The sequence below is a fragment of the Dipodomys merriami genome, unplaced genomic scaffold, assembly GCF_024711535.1.
Source record: "Dipodomys merriami isolate MVZ:Mamm:240054 unplaced genomic scaffold, mDipMer1.0.p SCAF_29, whole genome shotgun sequence".
Taxonomy (NCBI): domain Eukaryota; kingdom Metazoa; phylum Chordata; class Mammalia; order Rodentia; family Heteromyidae; genus Dipodomys; species Dipodomys merriami.
Genome location: NW_027204381.1, coordinates 20,536,233 through 20,563,459, shown reverse-complemented (window position 1 = coordinate 20,563,459; position 27,227 = coordinate 20,536,233). Strand labels below are relative to the sequence as shown.

Below are 27,227 nucleotides of genomic sequence, written 5' to 3'. Positions count from 1 at the left end.
CTTATGGCTGATCTAAGGACCCCTCATTTGTAGCTTTGCAGAGATCTGGTAGCCCCTACTACCCATTCTTCTCACCCACTTTTTTTTTTTTCTAACTGAGATACAATTCATGTGCATGGAATTCACCCCTTCGAAGCTTTCAATCAGTGGCCTTTAATAATGTTCATGGAGTTCTGTGCCTGCACCACACCATGTCACTGGCACTACCTTCCCTGATAACCATCAGTCCATATTCTGTCTATTCTGGACGTACTGATTAGTGGAAGCAGGCACCTTTGATGTCATCATCCTGCTCAGAGAGCCTCAGTGGTGCTCCATTACCAACAGGACCCTTGTCTATGTAGGTCAGGCTCCTACCTTCCTTCTAATCATCTTTCTGATCTCCTCCTCTGTCCCCCTCTCAGCCCTCTCTCCCAAGGACTCCTTCATCCTGCAAGACTCAGCTAAAAAAATCTCACCTCTGCTATAATACTTCCCTTACCCACAAAGAAAACCACCCCTCCTTCCCAATTCCCTTCACTTTTGGTTCATACTTTCAGAAAAACAAACAAAACCCAGCACTTAGCATGCAGTAATTATTTGTTTTCATGTCTGGGGCCCTTGTTAGATTGAGCTTCCAATGAAATAGAAAATACCACAGACCAGTTGTCACTTCTGTGAGCAGCGTCGGAGCAGGTGAGAGCCGGTGCTTAAAATATCCCAAAGTAGGGCTGTGAGGGTGAACAGGGCCCAGCGGGATGAGCAGGGGCCTAGCAGCTCAGGGACAAAGCAGTGACCTTTCTACCTGCAACCAATGGAACTCCCCCCCCACCCCCACATCCATCATGGTCCACCCAAGTAATGGATCTTAATCCTGCTCCTTCCTTCCTCACCCAGCCCTCAGAGGCTCTCGAGTGAGGTGGAGGTGCAGATGCGCGGCAGGGCTGTGCCATGTTTGCCCACAGGTGGACTGTAGGCTTGAGTTTACCCAGTGGAAAAAGCGGGGGCTGGGATCTGTGGATGGAGGAACCTCCAAGATCTGCCCCATCTTTTATGCCTTGGACAACAGTTCATGTTGTTGATTTCAAATAAACTAGAGAGCAAACAGTACTGTGAGCTTTGGACATGGTGGGAAACACATATCCTACCATGGATGCAGGTGTACAGACACAAGAACCACCACGGGGGCCTGCTTGGGCCTCCCTCCTAGCTCCTAGGAGTTCTGCCAGCCAAGGGCAGTCTGTCCTGCCTGCAGCTGGAGGTAGGATGTGGTAGGGATAGGCCCGAGGCCCAGGCCACAGGGGGTCCAGATCCTAAGGAAAGTGACCTACAGACCTCTGCCCCTACAGAAACAAAGCCAATTGATTACCTCTAAGTCTGCCCCCCCTGACCCCCCCCCCTTGCAGGTGCTGGGATTGTGTTGTAAGGAGAGATGAAGTGAAAGTTATTTGATCTCTGCATCTGGAAAGCAAAGCAGAAGGGAAAGTGGCTGGGAGGAGTGAGGGCCTGGCTCCAGGCCCTGGGGAGGGGGCTGCTCAGGGCTCTGTTTCTCTCAATTGTAATCTTAAAAAAGGGGAACTGGAAGCTTTCCGCCTTTGCATAGCCTGCCTCAAGGCCATTGTTTTATGCAGGGCTTCCTCCTCACTCCTGGCCACTTCTGCTTCCCACTAGCCCTGGATGGTCTGGGATGACTAGCTTCTGGTCCCTGGAATGAGAATCGGCTCACTCTATCTACTCTCTAGGGAAACTGGCCTCAGTTTCCCTATCTGTACAGCAAGAAGATTGAACTTGTAGCTTGAATGAAGTCTCTTTTGGTCCTTGCTCTGCGCAGTGTAGATGTCGTGGGTATGGTGACCACCCCCACTACCACAAAGTCCCAGGCCTCAGAGACAACTCTGGAACAAGCAAGTGTGAGGCTGTAACTTCTGAGGGCCGAGCACTAATGCTGGAGATGCCATCCTGCCTCTTCCTAAGATTTATTTCTCCATCCCTTTGGTACCCGCATGTAGACTCTTCCTGACTCCTGGGTCTCCAGCACATGGAGGGGAGTCGTAGCCAGATCCTCTGTCCCTTTCCACTGGGGCTGGGGAAGCATGGAGGCCACCATGGCCTCCTGGCTTTGTTGCTGATTTCCCGTGTGCTGGCCCTGCCAGTTGCCAGGTACCTGGCCGTAGCACAAGGGCTCATGGTCCATGGGCTTTATCCAACAAGACCAATGAGAAAATGAGTAATCTCCCTCCCTGCATGTATGTTGTGTGCACATGTATGTGCATGCATACATGTGTGAGGTATGTGAAAGAGTCTCACTGTGTAGCTCAGGCTAGCCTTGAACTCACTAGCTAGCCCAGACTGCTTCAGCCTCCCAAGCACTGGAATTGTATACATACATCACCATGCCTGGCTCTCCCTCCTTTACTTTATTTTGGTGCTGGTATTGGAGCTTGAACTCAGGAACTGGACAGAGTGCCATTAGCTGTTTTGCTCAACACTGGCACTTTACCACTTAAGCCATAGCTCCACTTCTGGCTTTTGGGTGGCTGAGAGTAAGAGTCTCACAATCTTTCCTGTCCAGGGTGGCTTCAAACCACAATCCTCAGAGCTCAGCTTCCTCCATTGCTAGGACCACAGGCAGGAGCCACAGGTCCCTGGCTTCCATCTATTTTTTTTAATATATATATTTTTTATTGTAAAGATGCTGTACAGAGGGGTTACAGTTACATGAGTAAGGTAAAGAGTCCATTTCCTATCGGGCATAGTTACCCCACTTCCCTCTATTTTTGTAAATGAGGAAACAGATACAGAGTATGAAGTCATTCTCCCAAGGTTAGCAAGTGGGAGAGCTGGGATTTGAACCCAGAAGCCTGAACCCGGAGGGCGTTGTCAGAATGGGGATCTCCAGCAAGTGCTTCTAAAGAGGAAGGATGGCAGGGTGGGGACCAGGCCCAGGGCCAGGGCAGCCGGAGCAAAAGCAAAGGGGAAGACTCACTGTGCTCCAGCCTTGGACTGGCTTGGGTGGCATCTGGCGGTGTCCGACCCACACCCGGGATCAGTATCAAAAAGCATGTCCTCTGCAGTAGAAAGGATGGAGATGAAGCAGCAGGAAGGGCTTCCCCACCGTCATGACCATACGCTAGTAAAACAGGCAGCCGGGGGAGGCGGAAGCCCTCACGGAGAAGGTTAATGCCACTGCTGCTCAGAGTACTGGGGAGGTGAATGGAAGAAAAGGGGTTCCAGGGTGAGCCGTCTAGGGTTGAGATGTGAGGTTATGTGACGCAGATTGGAGACACTGTCCCAGGAGAAGAGCAGACTTAGAGCCACCCCAGGCTGGCACCACCCTCTTCCTAAGACCCCTGTGTGCTCCAGCCCTGCCATTGGACTTTATTAAATCACATTTTCCCGGAGCAGGGCAGGCGGGTGACAGAATGAGTCAACTCCAGCTTGCTACAACTGTCGCCCCTAGAGCCCGCAGGCATAGAGGGAGATAATTGGGAGCGGCTTGACAGCTTAATGTCTGGGGTTGGCTGGGTGGGGGTAGCTATTGGGAGTGGGGGGAAGGGAGGGCCAGGGGCCCACCAGGAGAGGCGTGTGGATTGGGGCTGAGACTGATTCCCCCCCCCCCCATACACACACTTTTCCCCTCCATGTTCCCAACAGCAGCTTGTTGGGCAGGGAAATAAAACACAGGGAAGGAAATTAGATACGGAGACTAAATTAAGCTTTCTTTATTAATTTGTCAGAATTCATTAACATCTCCCCAAGATCTGTCTCTTCTCCAGATGCCCCCAGAGCAGGAGAGGAAAGAGGTCACGAGAGGCCAGGCTTGGGCCAGGAGGCCTCATCCCTGACCTGTCCCCATCGCACCTGCCCCAGGGATGGGTCAGAGGACAGGCTCCATTCGAAGGGAGATGGTAGAATCCTCTTCTGGGGCTTTTGTCCACCTTGCTTGGATGCTGAGTCCTAGAAAACCCCAGTGACCAAAGCTCCACTACTTCGCCCGCCAGCCTGAGTCACCTCATCAGTGAAGCAGTGGCTTCATTCGGAACTATGGGGACCATGTGGGACAGGTCTAGGTCTCAGGGCAGTCGGCTCCTGGTGTTACTCTGAGAGACAGGACTATGTAAGATCCTGGAAAGTCCTCGGAATTGTGCCATCCTCACAAGGTCACTGGGTTTGGCCCTGGCCGCAGGCTCCTGAGGTGTCAGGAGCAGATGGCAAAACTGAGCGCTGTGGTTAAGGGCTTTAGTGTGGCCACAGCTAGAAAGGCTGACAGGGCAGGACCAGAGCCGCTGCAAAGCCATCCCGGGGCCTGACTCAGCGCCGGGAGTCTCCCCTACTAACAGCCGCCTCACTTCCTGGGTGTGAGAGCGAGGTCTCAGCCTGGGAACCATCCCAGCGGCAGGAGCTCAGCTTCCTCTTGGTTGGTTTCCCGGAGCCGATCCGCTCCTCCACTCACCACATCCCAGAATGGGGCCTGGCCTGCAGTGTCATTCGGGGAGACACGGCTAGTGCTGATCACACCAGCCACACCTGGCAGTCACCACACTGAAGGGTTACAGAACCCAGTCTGCTGTCTGGCCCAGCTGGAAACACATAGAGGGGTCTCCCAGGCTCAGAGCAGGTTGCCTTGCTGGGGCTGGTGCAGAACAGACTCGCAGACTGACCACGCCTAGGGAGCTGGGGGAAGGACCAACGGGCCAGTCTCCAGTAGCTCAGATGACGACACAGGCCCGGAAAGAGCAAGCCACACAGCCCACTGGCCCTTGGCAGCACCAGGATTACGATCCGGGTCCCCTGCCTCCCAGGCCAGGGCTGTCATGAACTGCCAGTGGTTGATAAATGACACTGAAAGAAAATGAATCTGTCACAGCAGGGACCTGCAGAGCCAAGAACAGGTACCTCTGCGGGAGGTGAGGCTCTGCCCAAGGAGCCAGACTTCAAGGTCAGAGCACAGGGATGAGATCACAGCCCACCTCCCCCATCCTCCAGTGACTGCAGGAGTCCATTTCCCCACTCGCTTGGGACATGTGTTCCTGATCCGTGTCCTCAAGTCGCGGGAACAGGGCTTGGCCTGTTGGGAGCCCAGCAGAGCCCACCTTGCGTCCTCGATGTGCTGCTCTGTGACTTTGGCAATTCCTGAGTGACATGCTCAGCATCCCTGGTTGTCTTGTAACACCTGCTTTGAAACATGGCGATAAGGACGTCATGAGCCAGCGTGTGACACCTCCAGGCTGGTGCCGGTGCCCAGTGAATCCATTGTGTGTCTTTCACAAGGCCCTGCCCTGGGCTCCTGCCACTTTCCCTCTCCACGTTTATGGGTGATGAGGGAGCAGGCGGAGATGTTGGAATGGGGCCCTCCCGGCCATGCTGTGGCTCCAGCCAGGCCTGGATGCCCAGCCAGCCACGCCCGTGGGATGGAGGCCTCAGGTCCCCAGGACCCAGGGCTGGGCACAGCAGCCAGGTGTGGCCAACCTGCAGAGTGAGAAGAGGGATACAGGAGAGGGAGGAGCTGGCGTGGCTGGCGTCCCAGGCAGGTCTGGGAGCGTCCCAGAGTTCCCTTGAGGACAGTGGAATTTTCTTGGACTCTGGAGTCCTGCAGAGGAGATTGAGGAAGCCCTCGCACCCCCCCAATTCTTCTTGCCACACCCCTGGGGCCTGTCCCAGGGCACAGGGTGAGCATGAGAGGCAGGAGGGTCACTCACCCAGGTGCCTGGCCGGCAGGGACACTGGGGGGCGAGGCTGCCCAGGGCCTGTGGGACTCGCCTGGGTCCCTGGCACACTGACTTCCACCTTGGGACTAGGATAGCACACTAGGCCAGAGCAAGGGGGCCGCTTTGGAGGAAAACCAGTGAAATGGCTGAGACCTCTTGTAGAGCTCAGCTTCAGGCCAGCACAGGGCATCTTAGAAAACCTGAACAAATGGGAGAACCTTAGAGTCCAGTTGAGGTGTGAGAAAGGTCCCTGCTGGCCCTGAAGGGTAGTCTCAGCCATGGCCTAGCTCCTGATCCTAGAATGGCGGTATGCCCGCCTACGCGTCCTGAGCAACTAGTCCACCAGGCACCTAGCTAACTGTGGCCATACCTCATTTGAGTCCTCAGAGCTGATTTTGAAATGAAAGATCAAGTCCATTTTACAGATGGACTGCATTAAGGCAGTTTACCAGTGAGTGGAAGAGCCACGCTCTGGTCTGCCAGGCAGCCCACTAACCCTCCCTCCCTTCCCCTGCCCCCCTCCCGCTCACTTAACAAGGGGGAACAGCCTGGTCCCCATCTCTGATGCCTGAACCAACAGGTCCCAAGCAGACCACAGGACAGTGTGCTTCTATTGCAGCAAGAGGACTTAAGGACAGACATCCTCAACCACTTCCTCCCTAGTGTAGGGTGTATGGAAATTTCAGTCCTTTTCCAGGGGAAATGGTAGAATCCCTGCTGTGAGATACTGAAGGAAGGAGAAGAAACTCCTGGATCTCCCAGGATAGAGATGTGTGGAGTCAGACTCTGACAGAGACAGAGGAAGGTCATGACCAGGCCACACCTGGCTAGACATCACCTGCCACCTGGCCAAGAGGGTCTCACCATTCCATAGGCTTCTTTGCCCCAGTCCTCTTAGGAGCCCTTGGCCACTGTACCTGGGCCACTGTGCTAGACAGGGCAGGACAGGGCTCGGGCAGGTGTGGACACCCACTGCCTGTCTGGACACCAGACTGGAGAACTGCACTGCTCCAAGGCCCATCTGATTGGAAATTTCCCCTCTCTCTGTCCCTGGAAAGGGGCAGGGGAGACCCTGCCTCTGGAGAATCATCCACTCCCGGAGCAAGGCCTCCCGTGTGAGGCAGGGAGGCAAACACTGGCCTGCAGTCCTGGGAAAGTCAGAAACGCAGGGGCAGGGCCAGTCTGAGTTCAAGTTCTGCCACTCTTTTTTTTTTTCAATGTGTGTGTATTTGAGTACTGGGGTTTCACAGGGCCTGGGTGCTGCCCCTTAGCTTTCATTCAAGACTGATGCTCTACCACTTGAACCACAGCTGCAGTCTCACAGATTTTTCCTAACCAGACTGGCTTCAAACCATGATCCTCAGACCTCAGCCTCCCGAACCAAAGTAGCTAGGATCTACCACGCTTTAGCTATGCAACTTGACAAGTTTTCTCAGCCACTGGACCTCTGTTTCCTCCCATGTAAAATGGAAATATCAATCTCTAGAAGATGACAGCGAAGATTCCCCAAAGGCAAGCATTGAAGGTGTTCAGACGTACTGGTGGACATAGCGCAGCCTTCTGCTGCCTGTGTTCATCTGTATTTACTTTCTGTACTGATGGAGCCCCTAAGGTGGGAGGGGGCTGAGCCTTGTAGATAGGAACATGCTCCATCTAGCTTATGCTCTCCAAGGATGAAAACTTACTAGGAACCACCAGCCATTCCGATGGGACCAGGGTTGGACCCAGCAAGGAAGATGGTGTCAAGCAAAATGCATATTTTTAATTGCTTGGGTTCACATGTCATAAAAGACAAAAATAATAATAATAAAGCGCAAGCCCATTGCCATTCCCCACCCCCTGTTCTCTGCCATGAGTCAAGAACCAGTTCCCACCAGTCTTTCTGGGGTTCAAAGCGTCTCCCCGCCCTAAACCTCACCCCAACCTCCCCACCCCACCCCCACCACCATTGTGGGTGAGAGGCCTCCCCTGAGGGGTATGGACACTGCCACACCCAGGGCCAGCTCTGCCTGCCGCGGTGGGCAACACCGGGGCTGGCAGGCCTCACAGGTTGCTGCGCCCTGAGGACACTGCCCCCTGCCTGGTGCCCACCCTCCTCCCCAGGTCTCCTACGGATTGTGATGTTTGGAGTTATACCGTGTGCAGCTATCTCACTATTATCTGGCGGGTGCTTCCCACTGCAGGAGGCAGTGAACTCCTGGCTCACCCCACCTATCATCAGCAGCCCTGCTCCCCAGTCAGAGCCTGTGCCAGGCAGGCAGGGACCAAAGACCCACAGACCCACGTGGGGAATTCATCCTGCCCTACCTCCTGCTGGCCCTGACCTCCCCTGGAGAGGACAGACCTCGTGTTCCTCTACCTGTCTCCCCTGCACCCCTCCTCCAGTCCTGACTCACTGCCTCACTTCCCACTCAAGCTGTGTCTCCAGGACGTGTCAGGACAGGGCGCCTGGTTCTGGTCCTACAGGCTCGCCTCTGCCGCTCGCTCTCACTGGGGGTGGGGCAGGAGGAGGACTGGCTTTGACCTGCTTCTCCAGGCCTCCCACCCCCACCCTAAGGGGACAGGCGGGGCTGAACTCCCGAGCACCTCCTGGTTGCACTGACTAGATGCCCTGCCTAGCTAGGGCTGCTGTGGCCCAGGGGTGATAGGGAACCAGGGGAGCCCATGTCCACCCCCATCAGGGCCAGCTTAGGTCTTTAAGCAGCATTGCATCAGATGCTAGCTAGCACCCCCGTCCCCACCCAAGACCTTTACCCAGAAGCCTTCTCTCATGGAAGGCTGTTTCTGTTTGCTCCTACTTCCTCATTGCTTTGGAACCTGGAATGTAGAAAAGCCCAGAGATGTCCCCACACCCCCTTGGCTTTTCGATTTATTGTATAAATGCAAATAGGGCAAGACATCACCTGGGTCTCAATGTTATCATCCTCAAAATGAGCAGCACCTTCTTCCTTGATTGTCCCTGAATCCTGGGATGTCAGATGGGTCTGGAGGAAGAGAGTGGAGGGCCCAGCCCTAGAGAGCCAGCTTGGATTGCAGAGGGTGGGAGGGGTGCTAACTCTTACATTAGGATGAGGAGGACAGGGCTTGAATTGTCCTCTCCCTGCACCCCTGCAGCCTCTCAGCCTTCCTCTTGAAATCTTTCCTTTTTGCCAATGCTCATGGCCTTCACCAGGGAGCCTCGTCTTCCTTTGATCAGTCAGCTTCTAAGAAGTCTTGAGTGAAAGCTCTCGGTGACCTGAGAAGTCAGCAGGGACACAGATCCCTGAGTCTGCTCCCTAGGGTTTGACTGGCACACAGTTCATCAAGCGGACCAGGTCTAGCACCTTCCCAGTGCAGACTACAGGCTGGGGCTTCCGAGATGACTGGTCACGGTTCCAGGTTTGGCCAAGCACAGAGCATCAGATCTGGGGGGTGGAGGTGAGGGGCAAAGCTGGAGGATGGAGCAGGTGGCCCTGTGGGTCCTGAGTGTTGAAGTAGGAGTTTTCCACAAGGCTGGAATGGAGGGTGGGGATGTAGGAGGAAAGGGAGAGGAAGCTGGCAATTCGGGCAGGGACAGATGGAAGGCCTGAGGAGTCGTTTTGCTTTGTCCCAAGGCAATGGAGAGGACTGAAAACTTAGGTCCTATTAGCAAGATGGCTTGAACAGAATCACTTTCACCAGCCCGGGCCTCAGTTTCCCAGCATGACTGTGGCATCCATCTTCTTACGAAGTTTGTGTGAGGATAAAATGAGATTCCATTGGGTAACGTCACAGCCGTTAGACTTTGATGCCATTAGTAAGTGATCTGCTTGCTCCCTCTCCCAAGTGTTACCCATGATTATCTCAGGTAAGAAATGGTGAGAGGCAGACTCCCAGGTGAACTGCTGTGAGCTGCAGGAAGCTCAATTCTGAGCTAAAGTTCACAGCCATGCTGTGCCAGATGTGTTCGGCCCTGGAGGTAGGGCGAGGGCAGCTGGAGAGAAGAGTTGAGTAGAGGCACGTGGCGAGCAAGATGTCCAGCTGGCCACTGGACACATGGATTCAGGCCCTCACCCAGGACCCACCCACCCGGGTGGAACACACACACACACACACACACACACACACACACACACACACACACACACACACACACACACACACACACACACACACACACACACACACACACACACACACACACACACACACACACACACACACACACACACACAGAGGAAGGTGACCAGCCCTGCCCCACACCCTTATCCGCTATTCCATTTCCATCTTCCTCTTCCCAGAACTGTAGAGGCCTGTAAGTCACCATAGAGGTTTAGGAGGTCTTGCCTATACCACCCTCTCTAGCCTCCATCTTGCTGCTGCAGGTCTGTAAGTTAGCATGAATCAAGCAGGGAAGGTCCAGCAGGTCAAGGGCCCTAAGAGACATCTGGGCCAGGAGAAAGAGGCCAAGAGGGGACACGTGCGCAGCTAACAGGGGTGGCCTTCCAGCTTCACACCCACTCCTCTTTCTTTCTTCTTGCACCTGGCAGCCTCCTGTTTCCATGAGCTGTGTGCTTATCTCGTGACCCAGAGGCAGGGCCTTTGTAACCACAACAAGAGAAACAACCCTCGTACATTTCTACGGCTTGTGTCTGGCTGATAAGTCTTCCCCAGGTGCTCCCTCGGCCGTCCACATGGGATGGAGCCACTGGCAGGGCAAGTCACACCTTTTCACCTCTCTTCTTCCAGGGTGACTCTGCCAGCTCCTGCTTCCCATTCTCCACCAACTGCGTTGCCACCTTGACAGAATTGCTTTCCTCTGTACCTTTCTCTTGATCTATAAAGGAGGAGCCAGCACCCGCTGGTCTCCAGCTCAGTTTTGGTCTGCCAGCTGAAGGGTCCCCAGCCTGTTCCTCTCGTTCACCCCCAGACCTTCCTCGGGTCAGTCTGAGTTCTCTGTCCCTTGGACATCCCTATTTATTTATACACAAAATTCACCCACAGCATTTTAGTTTGCCAGTCAAATCATTAATTACCCCAGCAATTAAATCCAATTAGCAGTGGTAGGGGCCTTTCTGAGTGAAGAGCCATTAGCCAGGGTGAAAATGCATAGGAGAAGGAGATGGAGAGAAAAATAAAGCCTACCCTTTCCCTGCATTAAAAAGGAAAGCAGGAGTTAGCACTGCAGAAGGCCCCAATTAAAGCTGGGGCCCTCACTCATTAAGCTAACTTGGCATGCTATCCCGGCTGCCTCTGGTGGGAGGGCCCAGAGGTAGAACTGACCAGCCTTCGGTGTTTGGTGATGGTAGTAGTGGTGGGAGAGTTGATGGGCCCCTGTTCACCTCGGGGGTTCAGCTGAGCCTCCAAGTCTACTCTTGGGGAATGGGTGATATTTGATGAGTACCTCCTGTTGGCTCCCATGGCTTTGGAGTTCACTGACAAGTCAGAGTAGGAAAGACTGGTGGGGGTATGTAGCATAGCAAGTGGGAAGAACAGGTGGAAAGGAAGTAAACAGATACCAGCACTTGCTGGACACTCATGGCTCACAGCTGTAATCCTAACTACTCAGGAGGCTGAGATCTAAGACTCGAGATTCAAAGCCAGCCCAGGAAGGAAAGTCCATAAGACTCTTCCCTCCAGTTAACTACCAAATATGCAGGACTTGGTGCTGTGGCTCAAGTGTTAAGAGTGCTTGAGCAGAAAAGCTCAGGGCCAGAGCCCAGACCCTGAGTGTGAGTTCAAGCCCCTAGGCCAGCACCAAAGGGGGGGGGGGGAAATACCTGCACTTCCCCAGTCTTAGCAGTCCCTCTCCACTCTGAGCCTGAGGTGGAGGGACCCTCAGGGATGTTTATGAAGATTAAATGAGATTATACATGTAATTTCCCCATACCAGTGGAGGCTCAAGTGCTCCCCTCGTCATTAGCCCTGTGTGGTTCCCAGCAGAACCCAACCAACATCTTGGTTCCCAGGCTGAGTTGCTTAGACAAAGACCACAGCCAGAATGGCAGAGCAGAAGTCAGGGAGCAGGGGGAGAGCCCAAGTACATAGGTTTAGTGGCCCTTTGTGGGTGGGCTGGCCCTTAACCATGACCTAGGAGGGAGAGGGTGGCAGAGGCCCAGCCTCTCCCTAAATCAAGGCTAAGGCAGAGGGCTTGGCGTCTTTCCAGCCTGCAAAGAATTCTCATCAAACTCAGCCAGGGTGGCGATGGACGAGGGTTCCAAGTGGACACCTTCCCTACCACCCTGGGCTTAGAGCGCCAGCCACTGCTGCTCCAGGAAGGGAAGCTCAAGCCATAGGGTGGCAGGTATGGTAGGAAAGGCGTGGCCTCTGGAGACACCTCCCAGATCAGAACGGGCCCCACACAGCTAACCCTGGGTGGGTTACTTGCCTTGCGCCCTCTGAATTCCAGTACTGGGGATGGAACCCAGGAGCTCATGCATGCTAGCAAAGTGTCCTGTCTCCAAGCTGCATCCCAGCATCTTGTCTCCAAGATAAGGCCAGTCATAATTTCTGGGTCCTGGAGTTGTAAGGATTAAGTGAATGGCTCTGTTGGGGGTGGGGGGTTAGGGGTGGCAGCAGGAAGGGCTTGGACTAACAAGAAAGGCAAATGACGAATGAGGATGAATGCAGTCCAAGTAGATAATTCACATGTATGTAGATAGAACGAGGAAGCCTGTTAAATGGTTTCAGGATGGAGGGAGTGGGTAAGAGAGAGTAGAGGGGGTGAGATGGAGATTAGGTGAATTGTATACACGCATAGAAATGTCACTGTGAAATCTGCCCTTAGGTAAATAAAGTATACTAAGTTTGAAAGAAAGAATGCTAAAACTAAAAAAGAATGAAGTAAATTAGCACATGTAAGCATTAGGACCTAGGCCAGCACTAACCATTCTGTGTTTCTGGGAGGGGCCGGGCAGGGAGCCGGGCAGGAAGAGCAACACTCTTGTATTTGCTCACCCAGCAGCACCTGGGTGCCTAGGCGGCGGCTGCTAAGGAAATGGGCCATCCTGGACTCTCAGGAGGCCTTGCTGAGAAGGGCCAGGAGGGCACAGGAAGATGGGAAGGAGAAGGGAGGGAAAAGAAGCAGGTGGCTCAGCGGCCAGGATCCATCCCCGCAGCTGGGCACCCTGCCCTGTGCCTACGTGCTGACTTCCTCTGCAAGGCAGGATGAGGAGCAGGCCCTGGCATGCCAGCCCCTACCAGTGACTCCAGAAACCTCGACAAGTCTGAGCTGGAAGCAGGACCGGGCGAGGCTTCTGATAGATTGGTGTTGGGCCGAGGGAGGGTGGGCGTGGGGAGGAGGGTGGGAGAGACCCCCACTCTTGAAACCTTGACAGCACAGGAAACAGGGAGCTGAGGATGAGTAGAGCTGGGGGAGGGGCTCAAGTGCTCTCACACACATCTCCTGGTCCCCTCACCTCTGGGCACCCCTGCCTGGCGGGGCAGGAAGGAGGCGGGCTGTGGCGGGGCGGGCGGCAGGGATGTGCTCCCCTCAGCATGTTACCAAGTGGAGGGTGATGATTTGGAGAGGAGGAGGGGACGATGATGACAGCGTGGTGCTGGGAATGGAGGAGGCTGAGCTAGTCTCCCACAAGACTGCCCCAGACTGGGGAGGTCATCTTATGTGGGTGACCTCACCCCAGCTGAGCGAGCTGGACGTATGAGGGCCCTCTTCTTCTTTCTTCTTTTTCTTTTTCTTTCTTTCTTTCTTTTTTTTGGTGCCAATCTAAGGCTTGAACTCAGGGACTGGGTGCTGTCCCTTAGCTTTGTTGCTAACAGCTAGTGCTCTACCACTTGGGTCATATCTCTGCCCGGCCTTTTTGCTGGTTACCTGTAGAGATTTGACTTTGAACCTAAGTCTTCAGATCTCAGTCTCCTAAGTAGTTAGGATTACAGGCATGAGCCACCAGTGCCTCACTTCTAAGGACTCCTTTAAACGCTGTGAAGACAGCTTCAGGTGACCAAGACAAAGAGGGAACTTGGGAGGAAAGGGCAGCCCAGGAGAGTTGTCAGGACCTGCTATGCTACAGGCCTGCTGAGCACAGGATACCCCAATCCAATAGCACCCACAGAGTGGGAGGGCCTCCAGTACAGCCTCCCTCTCCCCCAAAACGCCCTATCAGGATCCTTCAAAGATCGCATCTTCTCTCTGCCCCCTCAAGGGGATGGAAACGGAGTCGGGAGTGTCCTGGGAGCCAACCAGGGTTGAGATTGGGCCAGTGCAGTGGTGTGGACCCGTGTTCCTCGCTGGCTGGAGTCCTGACAGAGCAACTCATGTCTAAAATCAAGAGGGGTTAGGCCATCACTGAAGTGTGACTGTGTTTGGGGTTGGCTGCACTCCGTGGTTAAAGTCAGGAAGAGGTTGGCGTCTGGCTTTGGGGTCATGCCCTTGGTTTTGTGGTGGTCTCAGCTGGCACTGGCATCGAGCTAGGCTGGGACTACTGTGGAGGTTCACATGGGTGGCTGGGGAGGACGCTTAGGGGGTTGACATTGGGGTGGGTGCCAGAAGTTGGCTATGACCCCTAACACTAGTAGTCTCAGAGTTCAGGGGACCCAGCGCCAGTTCTTGCCTGGCATCTTCATGCTCCCTAAGCCTTAGCTGAACCAGGGCTGGGGGGCAGGTGCTAAAAGTTAATCAGGCTTGGCACTGGTGGCTCATGCCTGTAATCCTGGCTACTCGGGAGGCTGAGATCTGAGGATAGAGGTCGAAACCAGCCCACTCATGAAAGTCTGAGACTCTTAACTCCAATAAACTGCTCAGAAAAAGCAGAAGTAGTGCTGTGGCTCAGGTGGTAGAGCGCGAACCTTGAGCACAAAGAAGCTCAGGGACAGAGCCCAGGCCCCCGGGGCCTGGGTCCAGATGGCTCCCACTGAGACAAGGCCAGGGGCCTCCCTGAGCAGGGGCCCTTCCAAAGTGGCTTTGACCACAGACACGGAGGCTCTGCTCCAGCTAAGAGTTTGGGGTCCTCATGATGCTGGGATTCAAAACACCGCCCAGAGGTCACAGAGCTCCAGGCCTAGGGACTGCTGAGACCGAGTCCTTCCTGAGGGGCTGGGACAAAGCCAGGCCCATCCACCTCCGCTCAGCCCAGCATCCCTCAGTCCAGATCCAGTATTGCACGTTCAGCTTTCCATCCTGCTGCCTTCTGGAACTGTGTGAACTTGGCCTTCTGTGGGGTCACACCTCTGTAGGAGGGCCTAACATATACCTCACAGCGGGGACCATCCCTGCCCCTAAAGCCTCGCCTACAAGGGAGGCCCAAAGGAGCCAGGAAGAGCAGGAGGAGGCTGCCACTGCGAGCCGGTGCCAGGTGTGGATGGAAGGGCCGAGGTCAGTTCTGGGTGGGAGGCACACAGGCTGGTGCTGCGAAGTCCCAGTGCCCCAGGGAATAGATGTGCACAGTGTGTGTGTGTGTGTGTGTGTGTGTGTGTGTGCACGTGCATGTGCGTGTGAGAGAGAAACAGACAGACAGACAGGCTGGAACAACCTGTGCATCTGTAGTCAGTCCTGCCCACATTAAAAGGAGAGCCAGGCCCAGGGTAAGGAGAGCAAACGGCAAAACTTAATGACTTTAATATGAAAGAATTTGCCACTAATTAAGCACAAACACTCCAGTAATGCAGAGAACACATGTTGTGGATTTCACTTAAGCAGGAACCAAATGAGGTGAAAATCCTTCCAAAATGATAGCAGTTTACTCGCCGAAGGAAGACGCTACCTGGCCTCATCTCTGCTCTGAGGAGCAGAGGCGTAGCTGCTTCTCAGCTGCCCTCCCTGACTCAGGGTCCCCCAGCCCTCCTTCACATGTCTCCCCACCTGCATCCCGGCCCCTGCTTGTGCTCTTGCTTCCTCTAGGGTCATGCTGGTCACCCCCCCCACCCCGTCTCCTCCAGAAGCAGCCCTGCACCCCATTCTCACCCAGCTCTAGCTCTGCCACCCCTGCCTGAGCTCAGCCCCTCTCCATCTAGGCCAGCAGTCTGAATCCTTGGTTATTTTGCTCCCTGGGGGGTTGTGTGACAGTGTCTGGAGATGTTTTTTTTGGTTGTCACAAGTGGAGGCGGTGCTCCTGACATCTAGCGGGGAGAGACCAGGGGTGTCACTAGACATCTTGCCATGCACGACAGAATTGCCTGGCCTAGCGCATCAGTGGTCCTCGGTGGTCCCCAGCGCTCTGGGGCGGAGGCCTTAGCCCAGGAGGGCCTTACCCAGGTCATGTGGGGTTGTTGCAGGGATAGCAGCCGGCTCACCTGAATCCTACGCAGGTCTTTCCCCACCCTGTCACGCACAACCATCTGTGTCGCACCCTGTGTACCAGGCTCTGTGCTGAGAACATAGGTGCACTACTCTATTTCATCTGCAGTGCTATCATTCACATTTTGTTTTATTTTACGTAATTTTTGTGCCAGTGCTGGGGCTTGAACTCAGAACCTTTCGCTCTTCCTTAGGTTTTCTTTTTGCTCCAGGTGGTGCTTAAGCCACACCTCCACTTGCTACCTCATCTTATACAAGAGAAAACTGACTCACCCCCCCCCCAAGAGATGAATGCCATTTAGTCAGCACTGCCCAGCTAATGCAGAGTGGATACAAACCCAGGTCTGTCTGAATTTAAAGTCACTATTCATAGACTATATACCCCACCATCCTACACCCCTCCACACCGAACCTTTCAACCCCTTCCTTGTAGCACACTTTCCACCCACCTCTGCTCTAGAATGCTCCTTCCCTGAAGACCAGTCCTGTACCCACCTGACCTCCTCCCCTTCCTCACTGCCAAGATGCAAGCAGCAGCTGGACAGGGCATCCACAGAGCTGAGCTGTGATTTGGTCCAATGGGGCCTGTGTGGTAGAAGGCAGATCTGAGAGCCCTGTGTTCAACATGCATTGGCTCCCGAAGGGCTGAGACAATGCAGGCATCAACCTTGAGCTTTTCAAAGGCTCCCTGGGGAAGCCTGGGGAATTCTCCCTCTGCCTTTTCAGCACCCCCCCCATCTTTTCCCACCTGCTCAGTAGCCTTCCACAAAGGCTGCTGCCTATACACCCTGAGACCTGTCAGTGTCAGTGCACGTCTGCAGAGGAAGACCAGAGCTGTGCGTCTGCTGGGACACAGTGGCATTTGCCACCGCTGGGGCAGAGGGGGCTGGCATCATCTCAAGTGCCTGGCCCTTCACAATCTTGGCCTTCGAGGCAAAGGCTTCCAGCTTTGGGAGGCTGTGGAAGGGTGGGGCAGGGGAGCAGCCGGGCTGCATGGGTTGGGGGGACATGCAGACACAAACAGGACTGCAATCTTGGGAGCAATGCCTCAGGGCTGCAACTGGCTTTGGTGAGAAAACAGTTTTTCACCTTATGGTCTGGCGTGAGGAAAGGAGGGATGCTGTGAACTGAGGCAGGGGGAGACAGGAAAGGAATCAAGAAATAAAGTCTGGAAAGTAAGCAGAGGAGGTATGGGCTTGGAACACGCTGGGATGTCACTTCCTGCTTTTAGTCAAAGAAAGAGAAGATTCCAGGCTTGACCTGTGTCTCTCTTGTGCAGGTGTGAGGCCTCACTTTGCAGTTCCCTTGGTGAACACAGTTTCCAGGAAGTCAGCCTCCTGGCCCAGGACCCCCAACTAGCGTACAGCCTTTATCAACCACTGGGGGCACCCTTGTAGTTCCTATTTGTCAGGCACTGAGCAGAAATCCTGACAGGTCCCTGCCTGAACACCGGATCTCCATGATGGGCAAGAGGGAGGCTCCCAGATGCCATCTCCTCAAGATCCAGGTCTAAGATGATCCCAGAAGGCTGAAAACCACAAGTGGACATTTTTAGCAGAAGGAAGAAAGAACATGACAAGGAACTGAGAATTGTTCAGTGTAGCAGGAGAGAGAGAAAGTAGGGAGAAGAGGTGGCTGGGGACTACAGAGATCCAAAATAAAGTCCAGACCCAGAAGGACCTTGGACTTGATGTTGGAGACTGCCACGGGAGGATTTGAAATACAAGAAGTTTACACTGGCTGCTGAGCCTCTAAGGGTTGGGGTACTATATCAGAGGGATTGGAGACTTAGCATTGTCCTGCCATAGACTGGTATGAGCTGGCCTGGGCTACACTGGTGCAAAGCGTGGGGAGGGGGGAGGGGTGGGATGTAGGTGTAAGGTTCCCAGGAGTGCCAAGAAAATGAGGGAGTCAGAGATGCAGTAGTTGGAAGGGGCGCAAAGCAGTGGATTGGACTGATAGAGGTGGAGGGGGAGGTCAACAAAACTTATTAAGCAACTCCTATCAGCTGGCTGGGCTGAGCGCTTGACTATAGAAGATCCTGTGAACCCCAGCTCCAGTAAACAAAGGCCAAGAGCCACTGGATCCACACACTCCACTGATGTTGATCCAGGGCAGGGAGCAAAGCTGGGAGGGGGAAGGGGCCTGGCCAGTCAAAGTCCAGAGCACAGCACTCATTTCCAGACAGAAGTAGTGATCGATCGGGCAGTGGGAACCACAACAGCCTCTCCCACTTTTCAGCTGGAGCCCTCCCTTCTCCCACCTGCCCAGAGGAAGAGTGGGTGTGACACAGGATGGGAGGTGTAGAATAGGCAGAGAGGTGCCACCTTGAAGGTTAGAGATGGAGTTGGACAGGGCCAGAAGGGAACCACCATGTAGGCCCCTGGGTGCTGATGGGAAAGCGAAGGGCTGGGTCAGAATCTGCCTGCCAGGGCCCCTGGGAAAGAGCCAAGAGCAGGACATAGGCCTGCAGGATTCGGGCGTCCTCAGCCACTTGCTCTTTGGTGGGAAAAAGCAAGACCCAGCTCCCCCTTCCTCCCCCTTCCCCGCTGATTCATCCCTGTCCCCCAACCTGTCCTTCCAGGTTTCAGGGAGAGATGGGGCCTGTCAGAGCACCCCCATGGCTGCCGCCACCCCAGGGCCCCTGAGCTGCTGGCAGAGCAGGGCCGGCCTGGCCTGTCTGAAAGATCCTGGGATCCAGCTCCTTCTCGGGGCTTTTCCCAGGCTGCCGCACCCCCTCTTCTCCCACGCGCTGTGCTCCCCCGCCCAAGGCGGCGGGCGCCAACTCCACAGCCCATCATTAACCAGCTCTGTGTGGGGACTTGGGGGAGCCTCAGCCAAGAGGAAAACATGGGCAGTTTCTGTGACCCCGGAGGGGGATGGAGGCGCCTGGGCTTGGACAGTAGCAATTAGTCCCCCGACTCTGGGATCATGGGATGTTATCACCACTGCTGCTGAAGGGGGTGTGGAAGGGGGCTCCAGGTGTCCTGGAGCCTCCTCAGAAGGACTGTCCCCAAGAAAAGAATCCTCCAGGGCCCTCCTCCCACCAGCCCCCAGCAGGGCACCAAGATGCTGGGCTAACTCCAGCACAGAGCCAAAGCTCCCACTGGACTCCAGTTGCTGGCCCTGGGGGGCAGACTGGTTACTGGGACAAGAACTGGGTCAGCTGCTTCTCTCTGCCCACTGGCCCCTCTGAGCCCTGTTCCTCTGTCCATTGGGCCCCAGATGTGGAGGAGAGTCTAGAGGCAGATCATATGGCCCAGGACTCCCCTAAACTAATGGGGAACTGTGCCTGGGGCATAGATACAAGACAGGACAAGTTCCAAGGGCTTCAAGAGCCCTGCCCTTGTGGGTTCTTGCAGGCAAAACCTGATCAGGTGCAAGTGACACTGATTGGCAAAGCCTTCTAAGAGGAGACCTCAGAGAGGCGGTTCGCTCCCGGTGTCCCCTCTGCCTTGCCAGTCTCTCCCAGGTGGATCCAGCTTGGGCTTTGGAGGGTGAGAAGCCAGCCAGCCTGGGGAGTGGGCATTTGGGGTAGAGGCTGCACCAGAGGAGGATCCTAAGATGGGGGGGGGAGGCAGGGAGGGGACCCTTTCCCTCTCCATGGATGAGCCATCCCCATTCACACTTAGCTGTTTCTCACCAGAATTCACGTCCTTCCTGCCAATTCCTAGATATGGGGGAGGGGACAGGGAGCGTCCCTGGAAAGCCCTAGAAATGGATCCCTTGGGGGATCCTTGGGGGCCCAGCACCCCACATGGACACACACGCAGAGACTTGCTCTCTCTACAGTGTGCTGCCACTTTTGCTCACTCAGTTGTCAGGAAAAGGGGGGCAAGGTGGTCCACAGAACCCTCAACTCTCCTTCATGTCACCCAGTCCCCCTGCTCAGCTACCCACTCACTTGGGCCCAGCCCCAGCCTGTGTGGTTTACATGAAGGGGTCTGAGGTCTAACAGGGCAAGAAGAGAAACTGCTCCAAGCCCATGTGGGGAAGCGGAGAGTGCCACACCCTCTGTGGGAACCTGCGCCTCCCACCTGCAGATTAGCTCTGAGGAGGCAGGGCTGGGCCTGGGGAGCAGGTTTGTCCACCACAACTGAGGAGCCTTTGTGTTTTGTTGCTGAGCTCGGGCTTTTGCAGCTCTGTGACGTTCCGGGGGGGCAGGCCCGAACGCCTGCCCTGCTGGTTCAGCACTTCTGGAAAGCCAGGTCACCCAAACTGCCCAGCCCAACGTATCTGTGGGAGAAACTGAGGCACCTAAGCACAGGCCACAGGAACCTGTGTCCCGTACCCTGAGCATGTTAGGGATTGTCAGGGAAAATATAGGCGGAACTTCTGTATCCCCAGGATACAAGAGCCCCTCTGTGTGGGCACAGGTGTTGTGGGCATCTCTCTCTTCATCCTGTTCTATTCAGGGCAACCTTTTGCAGGTACTGTCACCTGGGCTCCCCAAAATTCAGTGCAGGTGGGGTGCCTGCAGATACTGCGGCTGCGTACCGTCACAGGAGTTTGTATTTTTCTGTAGGGGATGTCTGAGGCTCATAAAGTGCATTCTGGGAAGACTTCAGCCAGAGTCAGGTCTGAGTCAGGGTGGGAGAGCACCAGGCCAGAGGCTGCTAGACTTGGAAAGTGACAGGCTGCCTGGTCTATTGAGCTCCCATGTGCTGCCATGTGAGTGGTCCAATTTCCCACCGCCTTGGGGAGGATGGGGAGGAGGTGGTGCTTTCTGTGAGCAGCACCCCTGCCTGGGAACAGAGGGTGGCAGGTGTCCCTCAAGCCCCAGATCTACAAGGGTGAGGTATAGTGCCCTCAATGCAATCCAAGGCCCAGCCTGCTCCTGCCTCCCTCACAGGGGTCTGCCAACTCCTGTGACACAGGACATAGACGCTACACCGTCTGGAAATGGACAATAACGAGGTAGAGGTGCAGGTTCTATACTGTTAAGGTGTATGTGTCAGCCAAGAAGGAAAGGATGAGACTTACAAGGGTGTTCCAATAGAGGAATGGTCTCATAGCACCCAGTACAACGGCCAGGGCGGGATTGATGCTCAGTAGATGATGATCACGATCATGATCATGATGGTCATGATGATGATGATGATGGTGGTGGTGGTAGTAGGCATGGTAGCAACATTCATGAAGCATTTGTGTACTGAATGCTGCTTATACTCCTTCGTTTAATTCTCACAACAGTTTTCTGGGGCATATAGTTTTATAGTGTTGATGATAAGAATCCCTGTTTTGGAGACATACGGTTTAGTGCAAACTGAGCCATAGAGAGGTTAAGTCACTGGCCTGGGGCCAGTCTTCTGCAGAGGCAGAAAACAAAACACATGGTGGCTCTTCCTGAGGGGCTGGAGCTCTTCAGAGGGTTGGATCCGTCACCTCCATCCCCAGCTTGAGATGTCATGGCATTGGGACCGCCTGAGGCTGGGCAGTCTCGGTGGACATTACTCCCCCCCATCCAGAGCATCCTTTAATCTTGGACCCTTCGCCGAAGCTTTCCCAGGAAGGCTCAGGATTCCAGCCCCTCCTGTCCCTTCTCAGGGCAACCCCCTGCCCCCCCCCTCAGGAGGCCTCCCCGTGTGCCCTTTCAAAGCTAGGAATGCTGTCTCTATTCTGCAACCCTTGACCAGGCCAGGCACCCCTTGGCAGAAGCTTGGGTCTGGGTGAAATAGGGAAGAGCAGGACTTTGAAGAGCCGCCAGCCCTCCCGGGCTGGAAGCTGTCCTCACCTTCGCTGCTCCAAGAGTCCGTCAGGCCCTTCCAGGGCCACCTCCCCGACGCTGCTGATAGTCACCCATGACAGACAAGAGTGAAAGTGAGGGAGCCACCTCCTCAGAGGTCCTCCGGCCCCACCCAGGCCATCACTACCACATTAGGACTGGGGACACACCCATGTACAGTGAGGAGACTGTCCAGCCACAGGGCTGCGGCTGGTAGAGCTCACTGCCTAGGCACCCAGGCCCTTTAGCGCCCTCCCCGGCCCACACAGGGACCTCCCCTCCTGCCCTGGCCTGGCCTGAAGCGTGAGGTCACCTGGGAAGCGGTGGGTGGCTGTCAGTCCGTGGGCCTGGGCCCGTGCCCTGCTGGGCCCCGTGCATGGCAGGGGGAAAGGGAGGAGGCTGTGTCCTTCTGTAGACCCACCACACTTGGTACCAGTCTCAAGATGGCTCTGAGAGCCCTGCCCCCTCCCCCACTCTCACCTAGGGCCCAAGCCCTCCAACTGGCTTTTCCAGTTCCTGGCTTTGTGTGGCGCAAGTTCTCCAATTATGCCCATATTATCTCAGCTACTGGGCAGCCTCCAGCAGGCCTGGGGAGTGGAAGCTGGGGGGGGGGGGGGCAGACAGGGAGCACCCACTTCTCCTGCCCGAGGATGGGGAGGATCCTCCGGGGCTTAGCTGCTTTCCAGCCAACCAGTCAGCAAGAGTGCTGGACTGTCTGACCCACTGACCTCTCTGTGGGACTTTCTCTGGGGTGAGGCCCGGGCTGGGCTGCTGTCAGACAGTTAGAGCCAGGAGAAACTGGGAGCCCAGCTGGCTCCTTTGCAAAAGAAGGAGAAAGGATTCAAAAGGGGAAGTGACTGGCCAAGGTCTCACAGTGACCAGTCAAAGGCACAAGCAGGCAGAGCCCAGCCTCTGACTGTCAGTGGCACTTGTCCCAGTGCCTCTGCTTGAAAGCTATTAGGTACTAGGCACCCACAGAACAGCCCAGGGAGCAGCGGAAGCGATGGGGACACACTGATGGCATAAAACCCTATACAGAACCAGACACCAGTAGTTAACATCTATAATCCTAGCTACCCAGGAGGCTGAGCTCTTAGCAGCCCAGTTCAAAGTCAGCCCAGTCAGGAAAGTCCTTGAGACTCTTTATTTCCAACTTACCACCAAAAAGTCCCATGGCTTAAGTGGTAGAGTGCCAGCCTTGAGCAAACCGAGCTTAGGAACAGCACTTAGACCCTGAGTTTAAACCCTAGTGCTAGCGTTCGTGCACACACACACGCACACACACACACAGACTTGTACAGTTTTTCTTCTTTCTCTATTATTTAGTTAGTATTAATGTACGTTGTTGGGGGACGGTCCTTAGGACCTTTCCGCGCACGAGCACCCCCGTCCACCTCACCTTCTCTGTCACGCTCCCCATCCACTTGCCCCTTCTTAGAACCTTTCAACATGTTTCATTATTGTATTTTGTGTAGGCACATAAACTACACTGACCTTCTTGGTTCTTTTTCTGCAAGCTCAGCCTGGCAAGATCCTGCCTCGGCCTTCAGAGTGCTGGGGTTACGGCGTGCACCGCCATACCTGGCTGAGCAAGCACTTGTGGAGTTCCTGCTGTGTACTGAGCGCTGGGGTTCCATAGTCACCTGTGCTCTGGAGGAGAGGGTGGGGAGCCATGAAAACCTTGACCGTGGGCTTTGGAGCCCACACTGCTCCTGAGTCTCCATCATGCACACGCCCCCACGTCTCACCCTTAGATCTTAGACTCCCCTGGATCCCGTCCCCCTATCTCTGAGTCTGCATTATTGATAGTACTGATGGCCCTCTAATAAACTGACTCTGTGAAGTAAAGCTGCAAGGACATGAGTACACAAATATGTGTCAAGGATGCAGACTTGACAGGCTAAGAGGTGAGCACAGGCTGGGGGGCGAAGGGCAGAGCCTAGGGCCGGCGGCGGCCAGGCCAGGATAGAGGAGACAGCCAATTTCAAGGGAAAGGATGCTCAACCAAAACAGTCTGGATGTGATCATGTCATCAGTGGGGAGTCAGGAGGGGACTTGTTCATTCCACAACACCCATTGCTCCCTCCTTGCAAATCATTATTATCAGGCCTTCACTTGCAGTTCATCCAAGGAGAACTGTTTGCTAGTAGTAGAGAAAAGTAAACCTGGAAACCTGTCCTGTGGGCCAGGGGCTGGGCTGGACACTGGATACATAAGATACCTAAGCAGATACGTGAGCAGACATAGAAGGTACATAAACATCACTCCAAGGCAGAAAGAGCCGTGCTCGGGTAGCTGGCTGCTTCTGGCTGGGAGGGGGCTACCACAAGCTCCCCACAGGTGGAGAGGGAGAGCGACCCACACAGTTGAAGGAACTCTATGAACAGAAGTTGAGAAGGGTTGTGTGGATGGGTTCTGCACGCAGCTGGCTGTATCTGCCAGGGGCTGGCTGAATTAATTACTCACTGATAGGACCCAAGTACCAATAATAGATCCTGGCATATAGCCACTCAGCAAACAGTTCTGGGGTAATTGGGAGGGAGAGAAGGGAACAGAAAAGAACCATGTTGAGGACAGGTCTGATGTGGTTGAAGAGCCCAGCTTCTGGAAAGGTGTGGACAAAAGGCAACCGCTGTAGATGCCAAAAGCCAAGTTCAGGCATTTAGACCTGATTATAAAGGCATCAGAACCCCAGAGACCCAGCCTTGGGTAGCATTTATGTCCTTCTGCCTGGCCACCAGAAAATGGGCTGACCCAGCACACGAGGGAGCCATGAGGGAGAAGACAGTGCAGCGGCCGTAATGTGGGTCACCGTGAGCCCTCATGCTCCCCCGTGGCTTCCGTCGCATGACGCACTTTCTCCCCTGTGCCTTTGCTTCTCCTAGCAACCCCTTGAGGTAGGGAAGACTGGATTATCCGCCCCATTTATCTGATGAGGGAACTGAGGCCAGGAAAGTAAAGAAGCTCAGAGCTCATGGGCCGGGACTCTTCATTGCAAGCTGAGCATCTGACACTTCCCAAAATGAGGATGTACCGGCTGTGGTGATGGATGTCTGTCATCCCAACACTCAAGAGACTGAGGCAGGAGGTTTAAGGCCAGGCTGAGCTACATAGATAGCAAGATCCTATCTCACAGGGGTGGAGAAGATAGACAGATAGATAGATAGATAGATAGATAGATACATACATACATACATACATACATACATACATACATACATACACAGGTAGATACAGAGGTACATAGGTAGATAAATAGATAGATACATAGTAGGTAGGTAGGTAGATAGATGGATAGATAGATAGATAGATAGATAGATAGATAGATAGATAGCATGCAGAGATAGCAATATGTTACTAAATGGGAAAGGAGTGATAGAGTAATCTGTATGGTGTAATTGTGATTTTGCTCATTTATGTGGAGAGAGAAGATGGATTCTACGGATGTGATGGTGTAATTTTCTTCTCAATAGTTTTCAGTACTGCCCAGAGTGTTTTTATAACAAGTAATTATTTTTATAAGAAGAATTTAAAAATTAATGACTGCTATAAAAGTCACAGGGAGCAAGGGGGACAGGGAGCTGGGACTGGCCCTGACCGTGCCCTGCCTTTCCCCCTGCCAGGCACCCACTCTCAGGTGGTTCAGGTGAACGATTCCATGTATGGCTTCATCGGCACAGACGTGGTACTGCACTGTAGCTTTGCCAACCCACTGCCCGCTGTGAAGATCACCCAGGTCACGTGGCAGAAGGCCACCAACGGCTCCAAGCAGAATGTGGCCATCTATAATCCAGCCATGGGTGTGTCCGTGCTGCCTCCCTACCGTGAGCGAGTGAAGTTCCTGCGGCCATCCTTCATCGACGGCACCATCCGCCTCTCCCGCCTGGAGCTGGAGGACGAGGGCGTCTACATCTGCGAGTTTGCTACCTTCCCAACCGGCAACCGGGAGAGCCAGCTCAATCTCACTGTGATGGGTAAGCTGGCCGCCCTCCGCGTCTCTCCAGATGCCTGTGCTCTTGGGGGCTTGGCCGTCTCTAATGCTGCCTCCGTGGCCCTGATACCCTCCTTGGGCAAACCTCTAGGCTTCTAGCCAGACTGTCCACAATTTACTAGGGATTAGGCTAGACAAAGCTATGGACAGAATAGAGGATCAGTGGTAGAGCACTGGGTTCCATCCCCACCACCATTTTAAAAAAAAGAAAGAAGGGAGGAGGGTGGGGAAGAAAACCAAATAGAGTCAATATTTAAGTAGGAAGCCTTGCCTCGGGACACTGTGAGTGGCCAGGCTACCTGGCCAGATACCACGACACAAGCCAGGCGCTGGTGGCTCACGCCTGTCATCCTAGCCACTCAGGAGGCTGAGATCTGAGGATCGAGACTCAAAGCCAGTTGTAGCAAGAAAGCCAGTGAGACTGACTGTGATTTTTAAAAAAGACCTGGAAGCAGAGCTGTGGCTCCAGTGGTAGAGCACCGACCGTGAGTGAGAAAGCTCAGGTAGACGCCAGGAAGGCTGACATTGGCCAGTGCAGCAGGGAACACAGGCGTGAGCTGTGCGCAGAGAGGCGGGCGGCCACGGGGAGCTGAGGCAGGGTGGGGGGGACCTCGCTTCCCAGAACTGACCTGCTGCTGCTTTCTGACTCCCCACAGCCAAACCCACCAACTGGATAGAAGGCACCCAGACGGTGCTTCGAGTCCGGAAGGGGCAGGATGACAAGGTCCTGGTGGCCACCTGCACTTCCGCCAATGGGAAGCCTCCTAGCGTGGTGTCCTGGGAAACCCGGCTAAAGGGCGAAGCCGAGTACCAGGAGATCCGAAACCCCAATGGCACCGTGACAGTCATTAGCCGTTACCGCCTCATACCCAGCCGGGAGGCCCACCGGCAGTCCCTGGCCTGCATTGTCAACTACCATCTGGACCGCTTCAAGGAGAGCCTCACTCTCAATGTGCAGTGTGAGCTGGGACTGGGAGCAGGGCGGCTTCTTCCAGCCCCACCCTCCAGGCTCCCTCCTCTTCTGGGGTTCTGGGTTCAAGCCGCAGGACTGGCACCTGCCTCCTCCTTTCCTCCCTCCCATTCCCCTTTGCCATTTCTGCTCTGAGGTCCCACAATGCCACCTCCCTCTCTCTTTCCCAACTGTCCCCATGTCTCTGTTCCTTCCATTCCTTCCCTCTCTGGGGGCCACTCACCCCAGGTCCTGTTCTGCTGACCTCACTTCCTTCCAAAATCATCCTCTGCCCCACAGATGAGCCCGAGGTGACCATCGAGGGGTTTGATGGCAACTGGTACCTGCAGCGGACAGATGTGCGGCTCACGTGCAAAGCTGACGCCAACCCCCCGGCCACGGAGTACCACTGGACCACGTAAGTGCGTGAGGTACTCGCTGCCAGCTCACAGTGAGGTCAGGAGCCTTAGCAGGGAGGCGGGAGACGGTGTTGAGGTTTTTCAGTAAGACGGGAACCTTAAAAGACCTCATATCAGCGCGTGCACGCGCGCACACACACACACACACACACACGCACGCACGCACCTCTATTTGAGTGCCAGGGTCAGTAGGACAAACTATCCTGCCAGTAGGGGCTCCCCTCTCAAGTTGCTTCCCTCCCTGTC

At 54.7% G+C, this 27,227-nt stretch overlaps 1 protein-coding gene across 1 annotated transcript in view; it reads left to right on the top strand.

Annotated features, from left to right (window-relative positions):
• Positions 1-27,227, top strand: part of LOC138839017 (nectin-1) — a 57,264-nt gene that overhangs the window by 17,283 nt on the left and 12,754 nt on the right. The window contains exons 2-4 of the mRNA XM_070038674.1: positions 25,246-25,596; positions 26,270-26,572; positions 26,863-26,980. Coding sequence (XP_069894775.1) covers positions 25,246-25,596; positions 26,270-26,572; positions 26,863-26,980 — 772 coding nt within the window. The remainder of the gene's footprint in view (positions 1-25,245; positions 25,597-26,269; positions 26,573-26,862; positions 26,981-27,227) is intronic.